The sequence below is a fragment of the Miniopterus natalensis genome, chromosome 2 (assembly GCF_054644295.1).
Source record: "Miniopterus natalensis isolate mMinNat1 chromosome 2, mMinNat1.hap1, whole genome shotgun sequence".
NCBI classification, from domain to species: domain Eukaryota; kingdom Metazoa; phylum Chordata; class Mammalia; order Chiroptera; family Miniopteridae; genus Miniopterus; species Miniopterus natalensis.
This window is the reverse complement of record NC_142082.1, coordinates 185,561,436-185,585,639: the sequence shown is the minus strand read 5'-3', so window position 1 is coordinate 185,585,639 and position 24,204 is coordinate 185,561,436. Positions and strand designations below refer to the sequence as shown.

Below are 24,204 nucleotides of genomic sequence, written 5' to 3'. Positions count from 1 at the left end.
ACCAGTCAAGTGCAGAGATGGAAGGAAGGGCGGGCCCCAGGGGCTGGGGGCGGGGAGGGGAGCTGTTTAACGTGGACAGAGTTTCAGTTTTACCAGATGGAAAGGGTTCTGGGGGTGGATGGTGGTGGTGGTTGCACAACTTCATGAATATACTTAACCCCCCTGAACTGTTCACTTAAAGAAAGGTTAGGAGAGGACTGGCCGGTGTGGCTCAGCGGCTAGAGCGTCGGCCCACAGAACGAAGGGCCGCGGGTTCAATTCCCGGTCAAGTGCAGGCGCCCGGGCTGCAGATTCCATCCCGGGCCCAGGTGGGGCGCAGGCAGAAGGCAACTAGTCGATGTGTCCCTCCCTCATCGTGGTTTCTTTCTCTCTCTTTCTCTCATCCCCCCCCACAACTCTTTCTCTGAAAATCAATGGAAAAAATAATATCCTTGAGTGAAGATTAACAAAAACAAAACAAAAGAATGGTGGAGCCGGAATTCACTGTTCTGCAACCTCTGATGACACAACAGCGCGAAGCTGTAACGACGCCGGTCAGGACCCCAAGGGAGGAGCCTCCCCAAGGTCACCCCTCCCATCAGCCCAGAGGGACAGGGACGCGTCAGGTCACGTGTTGAGTCCACGGGACGCCCCGCCACAGAGGGCCTGGCTCCCCCCCAAAGGGCAGGAAGAGGCCCAGCAGGGCGAGCCACTGACGGGACCCAGCTGCCTGTCCCACGGGCGGGGGCTGTTGACACGGAACGTGGACACGGTCGGGGGAATCTGTGGACGTTGGATACCTGATGAAATTAAAGAAAAACCTGGTGTGTTTTTCGTGGTGATGTTAGATGGGTGACTTTCATTTTTAAAACATAATGAGCTGCCTACTACAATATTTACAGATGAAAGGACAGGGCGCCGGCAGGGGTTCCTGGGGAGGGGCCGTGGCGGGAGCAGGGGACAGAGCCACGCGAGCTCCCTCCCGCAGAAGCTGGGGGTGGGCGCGGGAGGAGGCGGACACTACTCGCTGTGTCTCTCTCTGAAACCTCCCATCATTAAGAAAGAAGGCGCGGCCCTGCCGACGTGGCTCAGCGGGCGAGGGCACCGTCCTGCGCACTGGAAGGTTTCAGGTTTGACTCGCGGTCGGGGCACGTACCTAGGCTGTGGGTTCGGTCCCGGCGGGGGCCCATGCGGAGGCAATCGATCGATGTTTCTCTCTCTCCCCCTTCCCCTCTCTCTGAAATCAACAAAAAAAGTCCTTGGCAAGGATTAAAAAAATGAATGCCTGTCAGTGCCCCCCCAGGCTGTCCAAGCCGAACTCTCCACTCTTACGACAGGAACTCCCCCGGGGGTGCAAAGACACGCTCCTCTGACCAAACGCTGAGGACAGACCATGGGAACAGTACAGGGACGCCAGCGATGCTGCTCCACGGCCAGGAGCCTCTTCCCTTTTCAACACGGATCCAGTCCCCCGTGGGTGTCCCTATGGGTCCCAGCTCTCCTGCTCACTTGATGGACACTCGCTCCCCACCACCCCTGCTTGGTGCCCCCTCTCTGAGAGGCCTCCTGCCCCTCCCTCCCCGGGGGGCTCCTTGTTAGCGGCTCTCACAGACCCTGGCCCTTTCATTGGCAGCACTTGGCCCTGCCGGCTCAGGGAGACTCGTGACATGGCCAATACGCGGCCATCTGACCCACAAAAGCCAAGTTCATGAGGCTCCGTCTGCTGATGTGGTGGCACCGTGCCACGCTCAGCGCAGAATCTGCCCAGCTCTGTGCTCACACACCCAGAACAGCCTCACACTCGGCCCCGCCAGCACAGGAATCTCCCTGCAGGCCCAGCACAAGCCAAGGGCACAGGCACTGGTCAAAGGACCTCAGCAGGCGGGCCCATCACCATCTGCGACAGGCAGGCTCGGCGGGGCTCAGTCCCCCACCAGCTCGGCAACAGCCTCGGGTGTGTGGGGAGACCAAGGCGGCGTGGGAGACACATGCACGCCTGCACACACGTGGAGGTAACTGCACACACGTGGAGGTCACTGCACACACGTGGAGGTCACTGCACACACGTGGAGGTCACTGCACACACGTGGAGGTCACTGCACACACGTGGAGGTCACTGCACACACGTGGAGGTCACTGCACACACGTGGAGGTAACTGCACACACGTGCCTGCTGAGGGGAGTACTGACCAGGAAAAGGGGTTCTAAGGGAAGATGGGCTGTGGCACCTGGGCAGCAGGACAAGCTGCAGAAAAGCAGTGACAGCCACGTCCCTCACACCCTGGGGGCAGAAGGCAGGGCACCCCGAGGGTTCTCGCCATCACCTGCAGGCCAGGGGCCTCGTGGGGCCGCAGAGTTGGGTGCCCATGGCTGTCACTCAGACAACACTCAGTGCACAGCCAACCGGGGGCACACAGGATGGAAGGGGGGGGACAACTCCGGTGCGGACAGAGAGGGTGGGTACCCGGGGGCAGGCAGGGGCACCAGGCCGCTTGGCCCAGGCATCGGAGGGAGACCCCAGCTGGGCATGACACCTAAAGGGAGGCGGCTGCCTGTGGCCCCTCCTCCTGGCCGGGGCAGTTAGTTCTCTGTGAGGCTCGGAGGTGACCGGCTCGGGGCGGCAGGGGCAGAGCTGCTTCCTTCTCCTGCGTCCCCCCAGCAGTGTCGCTCACACCCTGGTGTCAGCGGTGACAATGCTCGGTCACCCAGCGGGGCCACGGGCGTGGGCCTCGGGGCGAGCCGCCTAGCTTAGGACGGGACCTAAGGTCACTTTATTTACTTAGCCCTCCATGCCTCGGTGTCATTCCCAACCATCTTCACCAGTATCACCACCTGGAGCCCGGCAGAAGGGGCGGGTTAAGCAGCACAAACAGCCGAGCCCAGATGCCAGCACACGGCCAACACGCGACAACGCAGCCCCCCCCCCCCCCCCCGCTGTCCCTCCCATCTCGACGCATGAACTAAACAGAACAGAACAAACAGGAAACGCAGGGTCCGTCACGAAGCTCGACAGGCTCCAAGCCACAGCCCTGGAATCACAGTTCACCAGATTCTAAGATAATCTGATTTCCGGGGACGTTTAATCCCGCCTGGGACACGCTCCTCTGCCCCAGGGAGCAAGACATCGTGGCCACAGCGCTGGGCTTGGCGAGCAGCAGAGGGACAGTCAGACTCGGGAGGCAAGAGGCGTGTGGGGATATCCCCACGAGGGAACCCTGGCCCACGGGTCCAGAGAAGCTGTGGTGACCGGCACGGTGTCCCCTCCGCCCCCCGCCCCCTCGCTGGTACTCACGTAAGAAGTGTTTTTCCAGTAAGGCGATTTCCAGGTGACCTTTGATTTCATTCAGTCGGTCATACTCTGTCCGGTTAAAGTCCTGGACGCCTGCAGCCATGATGAGGGTCCCCGGACCAGCCTAGAGGAGAAACACAGCTCAGGGAGCCGCTTCGAAGCATCCTGCATCCACCCAGGGGTCCCTGAGGGGCCCGAGGACCCCGAGTTTGGAAGGGCTGGGCCCAGAGTCCCCGCCTGCTGGGACCCGTGGACAAGGCAGGCAGGCGCCAGATCAGCCTTAAAACCGACATCAGTTCACCTCGGCCTCGCCGCTGCTGTGGGGGGAGACACGGTAACTCCCCTGCCCACCCTGGAGGAGGCGCGCATGCCCGCCTGTGAACCAGTCTGTCTTCCCCTGCCCATCGTCCACCTCGGCGGCCAAGAGGGTGGCCACTCGGACAATGTAAATGTTTTCATTTTTTTTAAAAATATAATTTTATTGATTTCAGAGAGGGGAAGGGAGAGGGAGAGAGAGAGAGAAGCAGCCGTGATGAGAGGGTCACTGATCGGCTGCCTCCTGCACGCCCCTGACTGGGGACCGAGCTTACAACCCGGGCATGTGCCCTGACCGGGAATCAAACCCCGATCGCCTGGATCCTAGGTTGATGCTCAACCGCTGAGCCACGCCCAGCCGGGCCGTAAATATTCTTAATGCCACTGAACTGGGCACTTAAAAATGGTTCAAGTGCGCCCTGGCTTGCGCAGCTCAGGGGCGAGAGCGTTGGCTGGAGCACCGAAGGGTCACGGGTTTGATTCCCGGTCAAGGGCCTGTACCTGGGTTGCAGGTTTGGCCCCCACCCCCAGGAGGGGCACCAGCGGGAGGCGACCCATCGATGGGTCTCTCGCATCCATGTTTCTCTCTCTTCCCCCCTCCCTTCCACTCTCTCTAAAAATCAATGAAAAAAAAATCCTTGGTTGAGAATTAACCACAAAAAAATGTTTACAGTGGTAAATTTTTTTTGTTACGTACATTTCACCACAATAACAACATAGAGTGAAAACTAAACACACAGAGGGGACCCACCTCCCTGACAGCAAAGCCTCACAAACGGAGACGACTCAGGGCTGCCGTCCCTCCACCGGGTCGGGAAACAGCAGAGCCCGGGGACACCTATGCCGGGGGCAAGCACATGGGACGCAGGCCCTCTAGGCGGCTGGAGGACACAGCACACCCGTGGGAGGGCGACCTGGTAACAGCCACCCAGCAGCGCACCTGGGGTCACTCACGCAGGCCAGGTAGGCAGGTGGCTCATGGGAGTGACGGACCCTCGGAGGCACCGAGTGTCCTCGGGGGGGGCAAACTGGAGCGAGCGCACACTGCACTGCGGGGCTCTGCCACCTGCCACCCACCCTGGGGAAAGAGCCCCGAGAAATGCCACAGGAAATTGATGGGGGCCTGGCTCACACGGCGCCCGGGTGCCCCCCCGCCCCCGTCCACTCTGCAGCCTCGCAGGGCACCGCACTCTCAGGACGGCGCCGTGACCTCTGCAGCGCCCAGACGGGGGCCGCCAGCCCGCGTCACCGGCCCACAGTCCCGTGGCCGCGTGAGGATCTGATCCCGGGCCTGCAGACCCTCTGTGCTGTCCCCGTGACACCCGCACTCAGACACACGCGCGTGGGAGGGCCATGCTCCGGATCGAGTCTGGGTCTCCACCAGGACGGCTCCCAGGTCAGGCAGCTGCCACTGGACTCCTCCGATGGACAGAGTGGAGCGGAACAGTCCGACCGGGCTCTGTGTGGGGCCCCGTCTCCGTCTCTCACACACACAGTAAAGCCTTCAGACAATGGACTAGTTCGGGGTGTCTGTTAAAGCCGAAAGTCCGTTATGTAATAGATTTCTGGATGTTTAGGCTAAAAAATTGACAAATTAGTTAGTTTACCTGTTTTTACTTATGTAGACATGTTTGTGTAATTAAGTATGTATGAAAATTTTAATTTCACAAAAGAGTTTTTCTATGTATTACTATAATTTTAAATTTATACTAAACAGCCCTAGCCAGTTTGGCTCAGTGGTTAGAGCATCAGCCCTCAGACGGAAGGGTCTTGGGTTCGAATCCAGACAAGGGCATGTATCTCAGTTGCAGGCTCGATCCCCAGCCCCGGTCAGGGCGCGTTAGGGAGCCAACCGATCGGTGTCTCTCTCACATCCATGTTTCTCTCCCCCATCTACTCTCTGAAAAGCAATGGAAAAAATATTCTCTGGTGAGAATTAAAAAAAAATTAAATTTATACTGACTAGGTCTAGTAAATTCCTGCATTCGCCCATCACTGCGAGTAAATAAATGCACATGGCTGGGGCAGGGCTTAGCCACTGGGGCGGGGCTTAGTGGCTGGGCCCGGGCTTAGCGACTTGGGGGGGCTTAGCACACATCGGGGCACAGGACAACAGAACCAATTTCCCCTGGTAGTGCAGTGTGATCACATGCTAATCATTCCCCAAACATTGCTTACGATCGGTGACTCTTGGGTTTAAATACGTAGACTAGAGTTGTACGTACGTAATATTTATCTCGGAGGAATTACTACAGTGTTTTTCCCAACATATGGCCCATTCACTAAAATTTGTTAAAAATAAGAGTGACTGAAAAACAAACGCTAACCTGTTAATTTACACATATGACATACAGACCAGAAATTTTGTCTGTCAAATCCGAAGTCTGTTAAATCAAGGTCGGAAAAATCGAGGGTTTATTGTACGCACACAGAGCTTGGAGCCATGTGTGGGGATTCTTGCTCCCGAGAGGCCCACTCTTGGTCCAAAGAACATCCGAGAACCGCAGCCCCAGCCCCCAGGCTGGCGCCGGCCGAACAAAAAACAAGGCTGTCCCTGCAAGTCAAGTGTGTGCTGCTTGGTGCCGCGACTACACCAGGAGACACACAAGCGGGGCCCCAGCCTGGAGGACCCACCAGCGCCTCTGCCGGGACGTGGCCGGGGTGCGGGGCAGCCGGCTCTCAGGAGGCAGTGCCGGTAAATTATTCATCCTGCTGGGAGCGGAGGGCAGGCCTGTTCCCTGACAGAGCATTAAAAATACAGGGAGTGGGGGAGCGAGCACACACAGGACACATCTGCAAAGAAAGCCTGGTGCAGGCGCTCGGGGAGGAAACCAAAGGGCCATTAAACTTGGTGTCCATGCCGGGAGGTCACCCAGAGAGGACTGAGATGGCTCTGGGCGTCTTCGCTGGCAGTGGGGAGGACCTGGGTGGTTGTGCCCACAGGATGAGCCTGGCAATCACACCTGGCAGGGAGGGGGCCACAGATCCTCCCCACCCCCCGCTGACGAAACGCAAGCTTCCAGACAGCAGGGCCCACAGGTGCCACAGTGTCTAGTGGAGGTGCCCACAGGATATTTGCTGCCCCGATAAAGAAGGCCCCACCAACTGGCCCATAGGGGCCACTGTCTCTGCGTGGGCTGACGAGGGCTCTCCAGAGGCCAGGGGTCAGGGACAAACACCCTGGCATAGCCAGGCAGACCAGCCAGGTTGCCCAAGCGCAGCCAGAGGCAGGCCAGGGCCCAGCAGCTTCCAGACAGTGCCCTGTCCATCCACCCCCTGTGTCCAGACTCCCAGGGGTCAGGCTGGGCTTCAGCACCACTTCTGCGTGAGGAGCCAGCCAACCACCCGGAACCACGTGGAGGGTGATCCAGCCACTGGACAAGCCCTGGGTCAAGGAAAGGCTGTTTATCCTGGACCCGGTGACAAGCCCCACCAGTGACATGGGCAGGGGGTGGGCAGGGCAGGAGACGGGGCGAGCAGGCCCAGCTTGTCTCTCACCAGCCAGGCGGGTCACATTCTGCCCAAGCCCACACAGCCTAGCCACCCGAGGATGGGGGACCCCACACCGAGGACCCCGGGGTCTGAGGCCAGGCAGAGGGGGAGGACATTCTGGCCCCGGGAGGCCGGCACGGGGTACTCACAGGGTCCCTCAGCTCCTCGCTGTCCCGGGGCGAGGTCCGAGGTATCTTCAGGGGGACTTCGTCTCCACACTCGGTGTCCGAGGCATTGGGAGACTCCGCTAGATCGAGGAAGTCATCTCTCTTGTGACCTCTGAACCTGATCTTGTCCAGCCTCCTGAGCATGTTCAGCACTGAGCCCCTCTGCTTCACCTTAACATGACGGTCGGGGTCCCTGCGGGGGGAGAAGGGGAACAGGGTCAGCGGGTCGCTCGCCCACTGGCTACCTGCCCAGCACGCGCACCCACCAGCCTCAAGGACACTCTCCTGGCCCAGCGCCCTGGGCTGCGACCAACCCTGTCCTCAGGGAGCAGCCAATTCTGGGCACGGCTCCCACCTTGCACCCACCCCCTGGGCTGGCAGCCGACTTCCTGCCACTGCTGCAGACAAAAGCCGTCCCACTGTGTGCCCCACAGGGCAGGAGGGAGGCAAGCGTCTCAGCGGGAACTTTCGACCAGAAAGACGGGCCAGCCTGGTGCACCAGGGCAGCCGGAGGCCCTGGGGAGGGGGGGGAGGGACACCCGGGGAAGGGGCCCACACGGCTCAAAAGCTCTCCTAACGAACCGTCAAGAATGTGGCCAGAGCTGTGGCTACGTGCGCTGCCTGGGGCAGCCACAACCCCCCGGAAACCACCCAGACACCAGACACGGGGTGTCTCAGTGGGGTCCCTCTGGACCTAGCGAGGCTCTGGCTCGGCTGCTTCGCGTGGCCCCTTCCCCAGGACACAGCCCAGGCTGCTCCATCCTGCCCGCTCCGCTGGCCCCGGACGGGCCGCTAGACTCGGCTGAGCCTCCCCTGCTCTGAGAGGACTCCACACACACGCGTGGCCGGCGGCCTGCCTGCTTCCCTGGGCAGCCCCGAGGCTGCAGGCGTGGTGGGTGTTGTGCTGTGGGAACCACAACGTGGCCACACGGCAGGCACCTAAGTTTAAACACGTATGCACAACCAACCGGGAGGGACATACCATGGAGTCCCCAGTCCCCATCTCTCCACCTAAGCTCAGCCAGGAAAGCCTAGGTGACCCCCCTCAAAGTCCCAGGGGCCAGGCTGTGAATGGCCTGTCGTCCAAACATCCAGCCACCCTCACTCAGCCCACAGCAGGGGCCACGCACCCCGACCCTAGTGCCCGTCACACAGCTTCCCACCTGGGGCGACAGGCCAGACCTCGCCCCCCAGCCCCCCCAATTTCCCCAGGAGGCCCTGGGTCCTGGCAGAAGTGGGGGCTCCGGACACACCTAGGTTCAAAGCCTGCTGGCCGCTGGCCACCCTCCTGAGCCTTAGCTCCCGCTTCTGAAATGGGAACATCACCAGTGAAGTACGCCGAGAGTCCCGGTGACGCACATCGCGGCCCAACCCCAGGCCTGGACCCAATGAGGGACACGGGTATTTCCACGGGGGGGCGGGCAGGAAGTGGGTGAGCAAGATGGAATCCGCCAACAGGCCCTAACCGCCCCCTTGGGCTGTTTCACGAAGAACCAGGAAGGGGGGAGAAGTGTTTCCTGTTTCCAACTGTGGGTGCAGAGGCTCCCTGATGACCGTTAATCGCTAATCGCTCCCAGGGGTGTCGTCTGCTCTGCTGATGTGCCTGCTCCCCCCCTCCAGGGCCTTCCTCCCTGGGGCATCACCGCTCACGGCAAGGACCCCCCTCAGAAGGCACCAGACGTGCTCCGGTCTGTGAGGACAGGTGAGGCCTGCAGGGTGTCAGGGGAGGGGCTGCGGGTGCTCCTGGGACAGGCGCTCTCAGAGCTCTCTCGGGACATGACAAGGTGGCCGGATGTGGCCCTGGTGCAAAAACCACGGGGAACCCAATGGCCCTGGAACTCAGAGCGACCAGGGGTGCACAAGGCTGTGCAGGATGGGGGGGTGGCGGCCCTGCCCTCAGGGGGTGGGAGGGCCCAACCATCTGGAAAAATATGTGCAAAGGAGCAGCAAACTCTAGATGCGCTGAAAGGTTATGTAAACTTTATTTTAAAAAAAAACAAAAACTAAAGAGAACTTAGTGCTTAGCAAGCCCCTGGAGAGAGGGAAATGGTCTATTTGAGAGCCTGAAAAAAATAAGCACAAAGTTAAAAACGTCTAACGGTCAACTGGACAAAAGTAAACTTTCATTTGCTTAAATTTAAAAAAAAAAAAAAGGCGACGACCCCGGGCTACGGGCAGCAAACGCGGCACGTGAAAGACTAATATCTTTGTTAGGAAAGAGACTGAACAAACTGGTAAACGTCACGGGACCTCGGCACACGGCGGAGCCAACTCGCGGGGCCGGGGACGCGGGCGCGAGGAAACTGCCCCCCGAGGTGGGAAAGCCCCCAGCTGCAAAGGAAACAGAGGCCGCGCCTGCAGGAAGGTAGCAGGGCCCCGACCCGGCGCCCTCTGGGCAGGGTTCCACCTGTGAGGGGCAGCCCAGGAGCAAGTCCAACAGGTGGCGAAGGCCTCCTGCCCACAGCGGGGTGACAAGGCAGTGCTACGAGCCAGCCATCCACACGGGGCCGGGGAGGGAGTGCTGGCAGATCACGCTGGACCCGCATCCCAGCGAGGGACAAAGGCCGTTATAAAACGTTGCTACCCCAGGTCGCCGTGACAGCAAACAGGCATCTAAAAAGACCAAAGGAGGCCTGGCCAGTCTGGCTCGGCGGTTAGAGCATCGGCTCACGGGCTGCAGGGTCTCGGGTTCGATTCTGGCCAAGGGCACGCCCCCTGCCGCAGGCTCATCCCATCCCTGGTTGGGGCGAGTGTGGGAGGCAGCCCATCGATGTGTCTCTCGCATCGATGTTGCTCTCTCCCTTCCGCTCTCTCTGAAAAGCAATGGAAAAAATATCCTCAGGCAAGGATTAAAAAAAAAAGTGTTTAATAAAAATAAAATAAAAAGACCACAGGTGACACGGGAGTGTTAGGGTTGCAGGCTTATGCGTGGTTTGTAACATCTCTCCCCCCAAACGTCCTATGATGCTTCCCTATTGCTTTTTAAACTGAAAGAAATTAAAACACGCCGGCTGGGGTAAATGCAGCCACACAGAACCCACCTCCTTCCTTTTTCACAAAGACGGAGAGATTCCCCGTCATCTAGCCTCAGACGGGCCGGCACTGAGGCCCCGGCAGATGCTCACCCCCCGGAGAGCGGTCAAGTGCCCGCCTCGCCCGGCCAGGCTTCTCCCCTGCAGGGTCTGGTGAGCGGACCTCTCTCCCTGCGTTTCTCACAGTCCCCGAGGCTGGGGCCGCCTTCCTTCCCAATTCAGCCGCTGCAAGCAAATGAGGGCCTAGCGGGGCGAGGGGACAAAGCACCGAGTGTCTGCCCTGCCGCCATAAGAATGCAGCACTCGCCCCCGCCTGGGCACCCAGTGCTGGGCCCGCGTGCCCTTGGCTACCCAGTGGGGCACGTCCTTCCAGCCACCAGGTCACCCGAGCCTTGGGCTCCTCCTGCTGGATACTCACACCAGCCCGCATTGCAGGGTCCAAACACTGCGCCTGCCTGAGCGAGGGGCTCCCAGAGGGCCGGGTCCCATTGCCCCCACCACCACCCTGCTCGCTGACTCCTTCGGCTCCTCACACACACGACCAACGCACTCTGCTGTCAGATCAGGACCAGACCCAACCCCCCCACGCCGACCCCATCAGGATGGGTCCGGGCTGCCAGGGAAGCCCGCCATGCCTCACCCCAGGATGACCTCACCTGAATTATGCCTGCAAAGTCCCTGTTTCCAAGTAAGGTCCCCAGTCACAGGTTCCAGCTACATTGGAATTTCGGGGACACTGTTCAGCACAGTACATCCCCCCAACTTTCAGATGAAGATGTAGGACACAGACATGGACCACAGTCCACAGAGAGGGAAAGGGGGGCTGGGTCTCAGACACCAACCGTGACCCGGAGAGAAGCCCTCCCCATGCCCAGCGTCAAGTGGGCGCTGTCTCAACAAACCTCCCCTGCACCTGCCTTCTGGTTGCTGCTGCCAGGTGTCGCCCATCTGGCCCTCCCTTTATCCAAGCATCCCCCACCCTACACCCACCCTTCACTCCCCAAGGCCCGTGGGGGGAAACCCACCTCCCAGAACCAGCCCTCGTGCACCCCCACAAAGCCCCCTGGGCAGCTCCCTGCACACCCACCCCGAGGTGAGCAGCTGCTCAGAGTGGGACCTGCTGCCCCAGGGCCCCTACAGCCCCCGAGGGCCCCCTGCCCCGTACCTGCAGGTGGAAGCAGACGGTTAATGCTCCCTGGCTGCGGCGATGCCAGGGCCCTGCTCAGCGCCACGGCATTCCACAAGGACCCTGAGACCGCGGGCCACAGACAGGACCATGCACGCGAGGACGCCTGGTGCTGTTCCCCGGGGCCGTGAGGCTCCAGCTCGAGGCAGTGGCCGCAGGGCTCTGGGCCTTCCCAGCAGGACTGAGTCCAGCAGGGCCGGCCGGACACAAAGCCCTCGGCTCTGGAAACCCACTGAATGGCTTCTGGACACACAAAGGCTGCAGTGTCTGGGGAACACTGGGCTTGGAAACCACAAAGGACTTTATTTCCACTCCCAGCCCAAGGTTTAAAAAAAGTGGTTCCTGGTCTCTGGCCTGCCACGTCCCTGTTGCCCTCCCTCGAGGCGCAGCGCAAGCGTTCTGCCCCTGGCTGCGTCCCTCCCGCCCCCCCAGGCCAGCCTCTCCTCCCGAGGACCTGGGGGCTCTCCCGCGATCCCAGGATAAACGACGTCGGTGCTCCCACAGGAAGCAGCCCTCGTCCCAAACCACGTTCCTGAGGAATCACAGATGCTGAGAGAGCACTGAGTGCCTCCCTGTCCACCCCGAGCTGGTCCCAGCTGACCGCATGGCCGTCTGCCAGGCCTCTGTCCTCAGGGAAGACGGCCCCAAGCCCTGAGGTCCAGGCAGTCTGGGACGGCAGCTGTGGGTTCGAAGACTTTGCCGGGGGAACAGGAGGGCCAGGGAAGAGTCACTGACTAAGACCCAGTCCTAATCAGGACCCCAAAGGCCCCCGCCCCTACAAGCGATCTCCCCAGAACCCCAGCACACACGGCTCCCAAGAAGCCATGAGGGGCCCTGTGCTAGGTGCTTCCTGGGACCAGTCTGGATGCCCGAGACCCATAAGGCCCTTGTGACTGCTGGCCCTGGCCCTGCCTCACATCTGATGACCCCCGGGTCTCCCCAAACTCGAGGCTTGTCCGGGAGCCACCACCATCACCCTGGACTCCTGCCTCAGTCCTGCTGGGCTCCCCTCGAGGTCACTCTGCTCACCCTGCGGGACATCTCCCTGGTGGTCTGACTCCGTCCCACTCAGCACAGACCTCCAGCCTGTGTCCTCCCGCATCATAGCTCCGTGTCCACCAGCTGCTCAAGCCACTCCCCTCAAGGAGGCCTCGATCGCGCGACCACTCCACAGACGCCCACCTGCAGGCCAGGCACACATCTGTGCTCCCCGCCTCCACCCCACTTCCTGCCCAGGTGGTCACAGGACCCCCCCAGAGCCCCTTCTCCCCGCAGCAAGAAACCAGACCCTGCGGCATCCAGATGAGACCGCCCAGGGCTTCCCTGCCTCCCCCACGCTGGGCTCCAGCCCTGCTGAGGGGCCTGACACCTCCAGTTCTGGGGCATCTCCCATCCCAGCTCCCTCTCCTCCAAGCATCCCCTTGAATTCCATCGTCCCGTCTCGTTTGAAGTCTGGGATTTCCACTGAGGCTCACTCCCTCGTTTAGGGCCCGTGCCCCAGCCCCACCCTGTTAGGAGACACGCTCGAGTCGGGGGCAGGCACAGCCCTCGGGGATGCTCCAGCTGTGGCTGCAGGTGCTGGGTTGGCACCTGCCGGGAGTCACCCCCGTTCAGTGACTAAAGGGAGGGTGCACAAGGTGGCCGCGCACCCTGGGCTCCGAGTGCCCACAAAGCCAGGGCCAGCCTTTAGCAGACGCTGCTCTTGCTGCACCACTGGCCACCTCCGTGTGCTGTCTGACGGGCGAGGGAAGCAAGGGTAAGAGGTTCCAGATAATCCCGAGAATCCCAGGCACTGTCAGCTCCAAAAGGGGAGGGACCCAAACCCGGGGTCCGAGGGCCGGGCAGGAGCGGGCTGTGGGATCACTGCCCCCCAGGCCTCCCGTGCACCCCAAAGCCCACATGGGGCCCCAGGTCTCAGGCAAGAGTGATAAGCTCCGGCAACCACTCAGCTCCCCACCCCAGGTATCATATGTCCTGGTCACAACACTGAGAGAGCAGAGCCACTGTGAAACCAACTGACAGATGAGGAAACTGAGGCTCGAGGAGACAGGAACATAAACCAGTCTCAGTGGACTCCAGAGCCCCTGCGTGCCCCAACCCCGGGCAGCCCAGGCACTTGGCCTCCCCGGCACAGGCCTCTAGTAATACATCCATCACACCGTGTGACGGCTCTGTGCAGCCTGGCAGAGGGGCCGCACAGGTGTTGACTCAGACAGAGCAGAGCGAGCAGGAAATCCTACAGGTTCCGAGCAGCCGACCAGCCTCAGTTAGACGAGCAAATAAGCCAAGAACCGCACCCAGGAATTCATTACCCTCCGGCCCTCTCCGTCTTGCGTAGCAGCCAGGACGCGGGAGGCCCGCCAGTGAGGCAGCTGGTAGGAGCACCTTCCGGATCCCGGTTCTCCTCCCGGCTTCCTGCGTGGCCCCGGCCCAAGTTCCTGAGAGTGGGGCGGCCGCCGGCCGCTGCCTGAGAACAGGCTGTTCTCCGAGTGCGTTTCGGAATCGGTGCTGTCGCTGGCGGGACGCACAGCGCAGCCCCCAGGCCTCGGGAGCCGGGCCTGCCACGGGCCGGGTGGGAAAGGTCTGAGGCCCGGTGGCCGCAGTCTCTGTCACAACTTCTCTGCTGTGGCCGTGAAATCAGGGTAGCTCTGGGCCAGTGAAATGCTATTTACAAAGCAAGTGGCTGAGGCCGACTCCGTCACTGTCCCTGTCCTAAGGCAGTAAGTACCCATCAGAACAGGATTCTCAGACAGGTGCCGGGACTTGCTGGCTCACTCCCAGGGAGCTGGGAGGCCAGCAGGACCCTGGATGCCCCCGGAAGCACGTGGGTCCCACCTAACGTGGCCTAAGCGTCACACACCTGTGCTCACGCCTCACCACCACCCAGTCTCCTTAAGGAGAGAGGCAAGGAGCCGGGGAGGGAGATCGAGGTCCACGCCGGACGCCCCGACACTCGGACGGGAGGAGCGAGGGCAGGGAGCAGCCCAGGGTCACTCGTCCCCACCTGGGGCAATTCTCCTAATGGGCACACTCACCGAGAACAAGCGAGCGCTTTCCCAGGCGGGTCTCAGGCTCTCGCCCCCCTCGCCTGTGGCCTGGCTTTTACTAAGAACTTAATAAATATTGGCTGCTCTGATGGTGCCCCTCCCCTCTTTGAGAAGGAAACTGAGGTTCGGAGGGATGTCACAGACATTACTAGCTGGAAGATGGGGTCCAGGGCCTGGTCACTCCTGCCTGCCCCCCAGGACCCGCTCACAGGCCCGCCTGGGGTCCAGGGGGCCGGGTCGCAGAGGGTCAGCTTGGTCAGCAGCAAAGCAGGGGAGCACGTGTTCTCAGGCAAACACGCGTGCCTGACTCCCAGCACCCACAGCCAGAGAGCGGAAAACCACAGCCACGGCGCCGTGGAAACCACCAGTGACTCAGCCATCTCACTCTGGGTCCACGCCCAGAAGAACCGAAAGCCTCCAACATACCTGTTCACACGAGCTCCTCCCTCCCACCAGCCGCGAGGCGGAGGCCGCCCCGGCATCTACCAGCACGTGAGTGGGTGAGGGAGACGAGCCCGGCGCTGCAGCGGAGCATCACGCAGCCTTAAAAAGTAGGGGAATTCTACACAGGTTACGACACGGACGAGCCCTGGGGACACTGTGCTCAGTGAAACCAGCCGGGCGCGAACGAACAAGCAGTGCAGAGGCCGCTGTCACGAGACGTCACAGCCACAGGGGCAGGACGTCGACGGTGGGCGCCAGGGGCGGGGGGTGAGTGCTCTCGGGGACAGGGGTTCGGTTTGGGAAGGTGAGGACGTTCCGGAGAGGGATGGTGGATGGATGGTGGTGACGGTCACACACGAAGTGAACGTACCCAAAGCCACTGAGCTGCGCACTGAGGAACGGCTGGGCGGTTAAGCTTCATTTGTGTGTATTTTGCCGTATTTACGCATATGGGGGGGCGGGTGTGCATAAGCCTGCCTGAAATAATCCCTAATGTGATTCCTTTTTTAAAAATGACGTAGAAGAGGTATGGTTTATAAGGAAATGTAAACAGCGGAGCGGCCAGGAAAATTCTAAAGGGTAAGACCGACGGGGGGGCTCGGCCCTGCCACGTCCTGAGTACGACACGGCCACAGTCGTTCCAGGGCGATGACCACGTGAGCAGACAGCAGAGCCACAGAACAAACTGGGACGCGCCGACCCAGACCCAGAGGGGTTGAGGGGCATTCGAAATCGGGGGGGTCATCGTTCAACAAAACAACAAAAGACATCAGGTGGCTGCGCGTGGAGGACAAGGCTGGAGCCACACCTCGCGCCTCCCCAAACGGGTTCCAAATGGACCAAGGACTCCGGTGTATCGAGGGAGCACGGAAGTGGCCCAGGGGCCATGGGGGCAGCTCAGGCCTGGGGGCCACGGGAGGTACTTGGATCTGGGGGCTATCGGGGGAGCTAGGGCCTGGGGGGCCGTGGGGGGAGCTCAGGCCCGGGGGCCACGGGAGGTACTCGGATCGGGGGGCTATTGGGGGAGCTGGGGCCTGGGGGGCCATGGGGGGAACTTGGACCTGGGGGGCCGTGGGGGTGCTCAGGCCGGACGTGAGGGGAACGCAGAACTTTGGGGTGGACGGGGCCCCTCCAGGCGAGAGTGAAGCACAATAAACAGAAGACAGATGACCCGCGTCTGCCGAGCAAGAGCCTCCGTCGCCGTCGAAGATAAACACGGTCACAAAGGATTAGTTTGTCTGTTGCTGATAAGCAGCCGGGAGGAAAAGGGGGAGAGCCACAGACGCTCCCAGGAAAGGGAAACCAAGCAGTCCTGAAACCTGTGACAGTGGCCCTTCACTCGGAGAAAGACAAGTGAAAATCACACCGAGAGATTATTCTCCCCACCAGACGGGCAATGGCGGGCGCGCCATGCTGGGACGGGGCGCCGAGGTGTCCCCACTCGCAGAGAGGAGCGGCGGGCAACTTCGCAATATCCGGGGCAGTGACGACTTCCTCTCCGGGAGTCTCTCCTACTCACACTCGCGACATGACGTATGGGTGAGGTCACGTCACCCCGGCATTGTTTTTGCAATAGAAAAAAATGGCTGAGTGCACCTTCATGTCCCCCTGGGGGACAGCCCCGCGAGGGAGCCCCACGCCCTGCCGCCTGCGGGAGCAAGGCGCGCGCAGTGTGCGCTGTGATCAGTTACCAGCAAGGAAGGCCCACCAGGCTCCACAGCCTCCCCGGCACCCTCGCCCGTAAGCCTCAGGGCTGCGCCACACAAACCTGCGCACCCCACCCAGCGGAGGTGCCACCTCACCCCTGCCCTGGGGCCCCTTCAGGCCAGAGGAGGGGCCTGGAAAGCACAGGCCTCCTCCTCGGTCAGTCCCACGGCCATCTCCCGAGCACACCACCACCTCCCCACCCGGCCTGTTTATAAACGCCCTCCCTGCCTTCGGATCTTATGCAGCTTTCAAGTCTCCTCCTCCAGGAAGCCCTCCCAGACACCCACTTCCCCAGGAATCTCTCCATCCGTGAACATCCGGCACTGGAGCACCTGGGCTTACACACCTGTGTGTGCATGGACGCACGGGACGCCTCGCACCACTGCCTTCTATGTGCACGAGGACTGTGGGCCTGTCATCCACCCGCCCACGGTGAGGGGCCGTCCATCACACGGCCTGCCTCTCGGCGGGAGGTGCAGCAAATCTAAGCCTTTTTGGTAAAGGGACCAAGTGCGCCTGGAGCCCACGGGTGCATATCCACCCCCCCCCACCCCCACCCCCAGGGCCTGAGCCCGCGAAGGCCCCTCTGCTTCAGCAAGCCTGCGGTGGGCCTCTCCGCGCTGTGGGGACAGGGTGAGCTGCGCTTTGGGGGGGCCCTGGACAGTGACCTGCACCCTCCACGGCAGACCAGGAGGAGGTGACACCTGTGGGAACCGGTGATAAGCCGGTGGCATTCTCAGGAGGGCACAGGCATTGCTGGCCTTAAAAAATCAAGGGGAGCTCTGGCCAGTGTGGCTCAGTGGTGAGAGCGTCGGCCCGCACGCTGAAGGGTCGCAGGTTCGAATCCCGGTCAAGGGCATGTACCTGGGTTGCAGGTTCGATCCCCGGCCCTTCAGGGCGGGAGGCGACCAATCGATGTGTCTCTCTCTCCCCCTCCCTTCCGCTCTTTCTAAGAGGCAACGGAAGAGGGGTTAAAAAAGAAAGAAAGAACGAAATCCAGGGTAAAACAGCGCATTTTTGAAACACTTTGGGAGGAACGGCTGACTTGACACCCACGGGACTGCTCTCCGCAGGGCCTGGGACAAAGCGCCTGTGAGCAGCCAGCTGGCGGTGCCCTCGGGTGCGGGGCTCCCACAGGGACACAGCAGGAATGCCCAGGAGTCTCCTGAGGACTCCCCAGCGGAGGTCACTCCCCTGCGCAGGTAATGAAAGGCCAGCGCAGGGTTTGCTGCAGCTCGAGCACATTCCTGGGCTGGCGTGGAAATGTCTCCTCTCCGCCTTCCACAGGGAGCTGAGCAGACAGGTGAGGTGCAGGTCACGCACCAGGTGACACTAACTCTTAAAAACACAGCCAAACATACAGCATGAAAATATAATGCGGCTGCTAACACACGGAGCCCCCACCTGCGCCCAGGCAGCTCCCCAGGCCCAGGTCCCAGGTCCCCAGAACCTGCTTCCCATGTGCCAGGGACCCTCTCCCAGTCTAGCAATGTCCCGACCTGACCCCATATCTCAGCTGGCTTCGTTCCCACCCTTACTGTGACAGGCCCCCAGAACCCCCATCCTTCCCAACACCCGGGGGCTGCAAAGCACTGGGCAGTGGGCACCGTGGGCCCCCGGCCCTCCCTACCGGCCGTCCAGTGAGGCCGGGCCTCCTGTTGGCGGTCACGATGCAGGCGCACACCTCCCGGCACCTGTGCCTCGGCCGCCTCTGCCCCTCCTCTGTTGGGACCAGGTGGCTGGTATGTCCTGAGCAAGCCCACCCTGTCCCCACCTGTGCCGGCTCCAGGTTCTCGCATAGGGTACACCTGCCCTGAGGTACACCTGCCTACAGGGGCGTGGCTCCCACCCCACAGCTGAGGACACAGCCTTGCAAGCAGACTCCTGCCCCCAGGTCACCCTCCACAGCTCGGCTGACCAGCACGCGACAACCTGGACCCCCATGGCCGGAATCCAGCACGTCACAGCCAATGGGACCAACCAGGGCATTTCCCCCCTTGAGCGGTAGGGGAGGCCACTGCGGGCCTGGGGCGGGTGGAGAGTGTCCTACAGGTTCCATCCTCAGGATCCTCAGACACCCAGTGGCCAGGAGGCCACCCTCCCTCCCTCCGATGGCCACGTCCTGGGCCCCACTCACTGGAGCAGGAGAACCGACACCTCGCTATAATTTTCCCCAAGTTTGACCAAAAAAGCCCAGCACCATCGAACCCTAATGAACCAAAAGCCTAAACTACTCAGAACACACTGCCTCCCACGGCACACGACAGGCCAGGTGTGCGACCGGATGATAGGTAGAAACCTACATTTCACACAAACTTGGCCCAGAACAGCCACCTGCAGAGAAGGTGGCCCTTGTCCCAGCCCTGCCCGCAGTCACCTGCAATGTGGGAGAGACATCGCTCAGCTGAGTTCCTCCAGATCCCAGGCCCCGGCTCCGCACCATCGCCTCCTGGGGGCACGCGGGGGCCCTCGGGTCGTCTTCTCTCGAGGAAAACCCAACACCGAACAGAGAAACCCTCCAAAGTGGACTTGCCTGCCCCGGCCTCCTGCCAGGATGCCACGCTCCGCTGCGGGAAGGCCGGCTCCCGAGGCTGGCCCGGCCGCAGGCGGCGGCTGCTCTGCTCCGGCCTCCAGCGCCAAGTCCTGGGACACGGTGGCAGCTGCTGCACATCCAGCCGCGGCAGGCCCAGGGTCTGGCAGTGGCTTCCCAGGGGAGGGCAGGACTCCTAACGCAGGCGGGGCACCCGGCTCAACCAGACCGACAGGTTGGCAAGCTGAGAAGGGCGGTTCCCTGTCCCACCTGGAGGGGGCAGCAGAGCCGATCACGGGCAGCCCGAGGCCTCAGTGACCATGGGAAGGGCCCCACAGCGACAAGACCACCGCCTTGGGGGCCTAATCTCCAGGCTCTAAAGGAAACAAAATTCTGCCAATTGCGCCAGGAAGACGACCTGGAGCCTCTGCCGAGCACACCCCCTCAGCCCAGGAGGCCCAGGTGCACCCACGGGGGATGGTGACACATCCTTCAGTTATCACGCAGGTGCTGCGGCCTGTGATCCTGCAGAAAGGCTGCTCTGGCCTCGGCCGGCCCGAGCCCATAGCTGCGGAGCCGGTGCTCAGGCCTCCTCAGTGAGGTTTAACCAGGTTAAGTCTCCAGGCCTGGGTGTCTGCTCACGGCAGGGACCTGGGCCCCACACGCGAGTCCTCCGGCCAGGTCAGGGAGGTGGCAGAGTGGCTGCAGGTCCACGGCCTGCACCCTAATGACTCCAACAGTGTCCACCTGGTGCCAGGTCAGCCCTTTCAGCAAGGACGGCGGGTGGAGGGATGGCAGGGCGGGGGCCCCTCTCCCCAGGATGGTGGGCTCCCGCTCCTCCCTGACACCCACCCCCTCAGCTCCTGGCCAAGCCGAGAGAGGCCAGAGGAAAAGGTGCCAGGTTTAAGGCCAGAGACCTGGAGGGCCAGCACCCATGTGGGATGGGGTGGCACCTGCCGGTGTATCGAGGGCTCAGGGCTTCTCTGTGAATTCACACTTTGGCCTCCGACAAGCACAAGGGGACCTCAATGATTTGGGGGGACAGTCAGCCAGAAGAGCTGCTCCCCTGGGGACAACACAGGACAGCTGGGGCTGGGCACAGGGTCGGGGTGTCGGGCAGGAAGGGCATTTACAGCAGGACCCAGGCTGGCCCTGGCCGAGGGCTGAGCTGCCCGACAGTCTGTTTCCACTCAGGGATCCCAGCGCCTCTACCAGGCCCAGAATGTAGGGGTGTCGCTGCCCATTTCCCAAAACAGCCGACCACACGGGCCACAGGAAGAGGGTGCCCAGGGTGGGAAATTCCTCATTAGGGCAGATCCACAGCCCAGGACATCCCCCTCCAGGCAACCACGTGGAAAACAGGTCCCCATGGCCAATTTCCCCCAAATCGCCCCCTGGATCGCTCTGGAAACCTGAGGCAGGTTCCCTGTGGGTCTCTGGTTGGTTTCTGAATACACGCCCCGTGCACCTGTCTCCCCACTCCCCAGGTGCCCTCAGAATGCCATGTCTTTGGGCTAAAGGGCCCATTTTCCTGGGCCTGGCCTGTGGGCCCCACACGGAAGGGCTCCAAACCCACTGCCCTCGATGCTCTGCCTCACGGGGGCCCCTCCCAGTCTCCGAGATGCTCCCTGCTGCCCCTCACCCCCCCAGATTTTAGGAAGGCTTCAACCCTCCTGTCCAGCCCTGGGAGATGCCCCTCACCCGGGACCAGGACGGCCCCAGCCTGTATCTCCAGCACCGACCTCACCCCAGCACCTCCCCCGCCAGGGTCATTTCTACACTGAAACTTCTGGAAATACCTGACCTCCCTGGGGCTCACCCCCACCCCCAAGTTTCCTTTCTACCCACGGGAGCCTCTGCCCAGGGCCTCTGAGGGCCAGGGGCCTCCTCGCCCCAGCACCCAGCGTCCCGGAGCACACCTGGCCTCCCACCTGTCTGTGCTCATACCCGCCCTGGCCTAGAATGTCCCTTTGTCTCTGTCCCCCACCTGCCCACTTCTACCAGTCCTTCAGGGTTCAGTCACGCAGAGCGGGCAGGGAGGAGGGACCCGAGCAGACGGATGAAGGGATGGGAACACCTCGGGGCCACATGCAGAGGGAGGCGCGGAGCCCGAGGGGGCCTGTTCCACGAAAAGTAACTAAGCAGACAGCGGGGTCCTGCAAGGCCAGCGTGGCACATGCCACGACTTAGCCACCTCAACGCCCCTGAGGTCCAAAACAGTGACGAGAGAGAGCCAGGCCCCGCCCGGGGGCTCGGTTGGTTGGAGTATCACCCTGTGCACCAAAAGCTCGGGGATTCGATCCCTGGTCAGGGCAGGCACGGAGGCAATGGATCGGCATTTCTCTCTCTCTAAACACACCCTCCAGCCTTTCCCCTTGGAGTCCCCCCAACCCACTAGAGCTGCTAAGGAAACCCGGCCACTTAAGGCAGCGCTGGGCCCACACCTGCCCTCGGGTACGGCCGGCCGCAGCTAAAAGGGGCCCAACGGGCATCTGCTAAGTGGACGGGAGCAGCAAGGCCATCTTCCTCTGTGGCAGTGGCCTCCACGTGAGTGTCTCATGCTCCGCTGAAGAGCCAGCTCGTCTGCCGGCCAGCGTCTGGCTGAGCCCCAGGTTCAGGGCAGGAAGCCCTGGGCGGGGGCCGGGGGGCCCGGTGCTCATCGGCCTCCCAGTCAGAATCCACGAGGGCCCGTCTGCGCCTGGTGAAGAGACGGGGCCTGCAAACCACGTGGCCGCCCAGTTCCCGTGCAGCACAGGCACCTGCCCAGCAAGAGCTGTTGGTAAAAATCTACCCCTTTCCTGTCCTTCTTAAAATGGCCTTTGTTTTTTTTTAAATCCTCACCTGAGGATATTTTTCCATTGCTTTTCAGAGAGTAGAGGGGGAGAGGGAGAGAGAGAAACATCGATGTGAGAGACACATCCATTGGTTGCCTCCCATGTGTCCCGACGTGGGGCCGGGGATGGAGCCTGCAACCGAGGTACATGCCCTCGATCGGAATCGAACCCAGGACCCTTCAGTCCGCAGGCTGACGCTCTAACCACTGAGCCAAACCGGCCAGGGCAAAATGTTGGTGTTTTGTGTGTTTTTTTTTAAATCTACATAGAGAAGGTTCTAATTTAGGTTACATTGGTGCAGAAAAATAATCACGGAATAGGGTTTGTATCTTCTAATTACGCGGAATTTAGGACAACGTTCATGTGATTCTGAAATACTTTATAAATAGGTCATAACAGGCTCCTTTTATCGCCAAGTTCTGAACACTCCACGGGGCAGGGCCGGTCCCTGTGTGTGGAAGAGCCGGCAACAGGCAGGGAGCCAGCGTTGCCCCCGCGACATGTCCTAGAAGCACTGGGGGGGGGGGGTGACTGAGACACCCCAAGTGGCACGGAGAAATCTGCACAAGCCCATCCCGGGTCCCCACCAATGGGGCCCACAGGACTCAGACTCCCGGGTGGACATCCTGCTTGAACTCGAGCATCTCCAGCGGGTGCAGGTCGTGGCTCCTCCCTGATCCGATCGGAATGGTGAAAACATTCTGGGGAGACACGGAGCCGGCCCAACCCAGGCGCGAGCCCGAGTTAGCAAGGCTGAGGTCGCGCTGGGCTGTGACTCAGTGCAAACATCTCACGTAACTGGTTCTAATCACACAATTAAGCAGCCAGTTATTAAACACGTACCTGCCTCACTTAAAAGAGGCCGGTCTGCGAACGCAGTCAGCTGGCGAGGGCAGCCTGGCGGGACGGCGGAGGGACAGGCGCCAACACATTTGCCTCAGAGCCCCGGTGCCCTGGGCTCGGCACTGGGGACCAGGATGAGCGGGACAGTCCCCGCCCGGCCATCCTGCAGGTACGGGAAAGCCCAAAGTCCCATCCATGCCGCCTGACCCTTCCCATCCCCGTGGCCATGGCTGACTGCGGTGCAGTGGGAGGGGGCACAGGCCTTCCCTGGGTGTGACCAGGGACCCAGGCCCAGCAGCAGCCGCGTTCAGCTCTCAGAAATGTGGGTCCAAACCACAGTCCACTTTCTGATGCAGCAGCAAAGATCGGTTTTTAAGTCCAAATGAGAGACTAAGATAAATAAATAGATTTCACAAACAAGCACCGGCCCCACTGAGATGACAGTGGCCAGGACGCAGTTACCTGCCCCCGGGGCAGCTCAGGCACCCGGCTCCTCTCCAGCGGCTTTTCCACACAGATGCGTGGGCTCCCTCCCAACCTGCCCCACCTGCTTTCCTGCCCCGGACACGGCACGTGGTTCTGAGCCTGGGTTTCTCCCTTCTCCCCCTGACAAGCCACCCAAGCAGCCAGTCACCAGCAACCAGACACCCACTGGCCCAGCACACACTGTGGAGCCCCAGCCCGGGGGTAAGAAGTCCCCTCCCCGCCACCCCATCACTTCTCGGCTCTCTGCCAGAAGACAGGGTGTCCTGCAGTTCCCGGGGGACACAGGGACAACAGCAAGAAAGGCCTGAGACAGGCCTCCTGGGGTTCAGGGCAGTAGAGTCTGTGTGCCCCCCAGAGCTGCACAGGCCAGACTCCAGCCTGACCCCTCCCGCCTCAGGGGAGAACCGAGGCCTGAGGCCTGTCCAGGCCACCAAAAGTGGGGTAGGTCTTGCTGACTGCCAGTGGCTCAGCCACCCTGGCCGACATCAGGTGGGTGATGGCGGCCTTTGGAATCACCCAGCCTTGCAGGCCAAGACCTGCCCTCAGGAAGCTCAGCCTAGTGGGGAGACCTATCCCCACATGTCCTGTGCCAGGTGGCAGGGAGGGCCCTGGGGGACCGGCTGAGGGGCCAGTTGCAGGATGGGGTGGACAGGACAGCCTCTCTAAGAGGGCCAGGGAGGGGGGGAAGGCCTGTGGTCCATTCAGAACATGGTCCAGGAGAGAGAAGTTACGGGTCCACACAAGGTCCACGTGTGGGTAACAGGACAAGAGGCGGGTGGGACAGGGCAGAGGGCCTGGCCTTCTGGGCAGCAGAGCTGTGTCCGCCACTTACCAGGTGCTCTGTGGCCACTAC

General features: G+C 61.5%; 1 protein-coding gene across 1 annotated transcript in view; it reads right to left on the bottom strand.

The window, feature by feature from the left end:
* Positions 1–24,204, bottom strand: part of GRAMD4 (GRAM domain containing 4) — a 61,256-nt gene that overhangs the window by 25,547 nt on the left and 11,505 nt on the right. Inside the window, exons 2-3 of the mRNA XM_087814986.1 lie at positions 7,225–7,435; positions 3,272–3,392 (exon numbers count right to left, since the gene is read on the bottom strand). Coding sequence (XP_087671112.1) covers positions 3,272–3,392; positions 7,225–7,435 — 332 coding nt within the window. The remainder of the gene's footprint in view (positions 1–3,271; positions 3,393–7,224; positions 7,436–24,204) is intronic.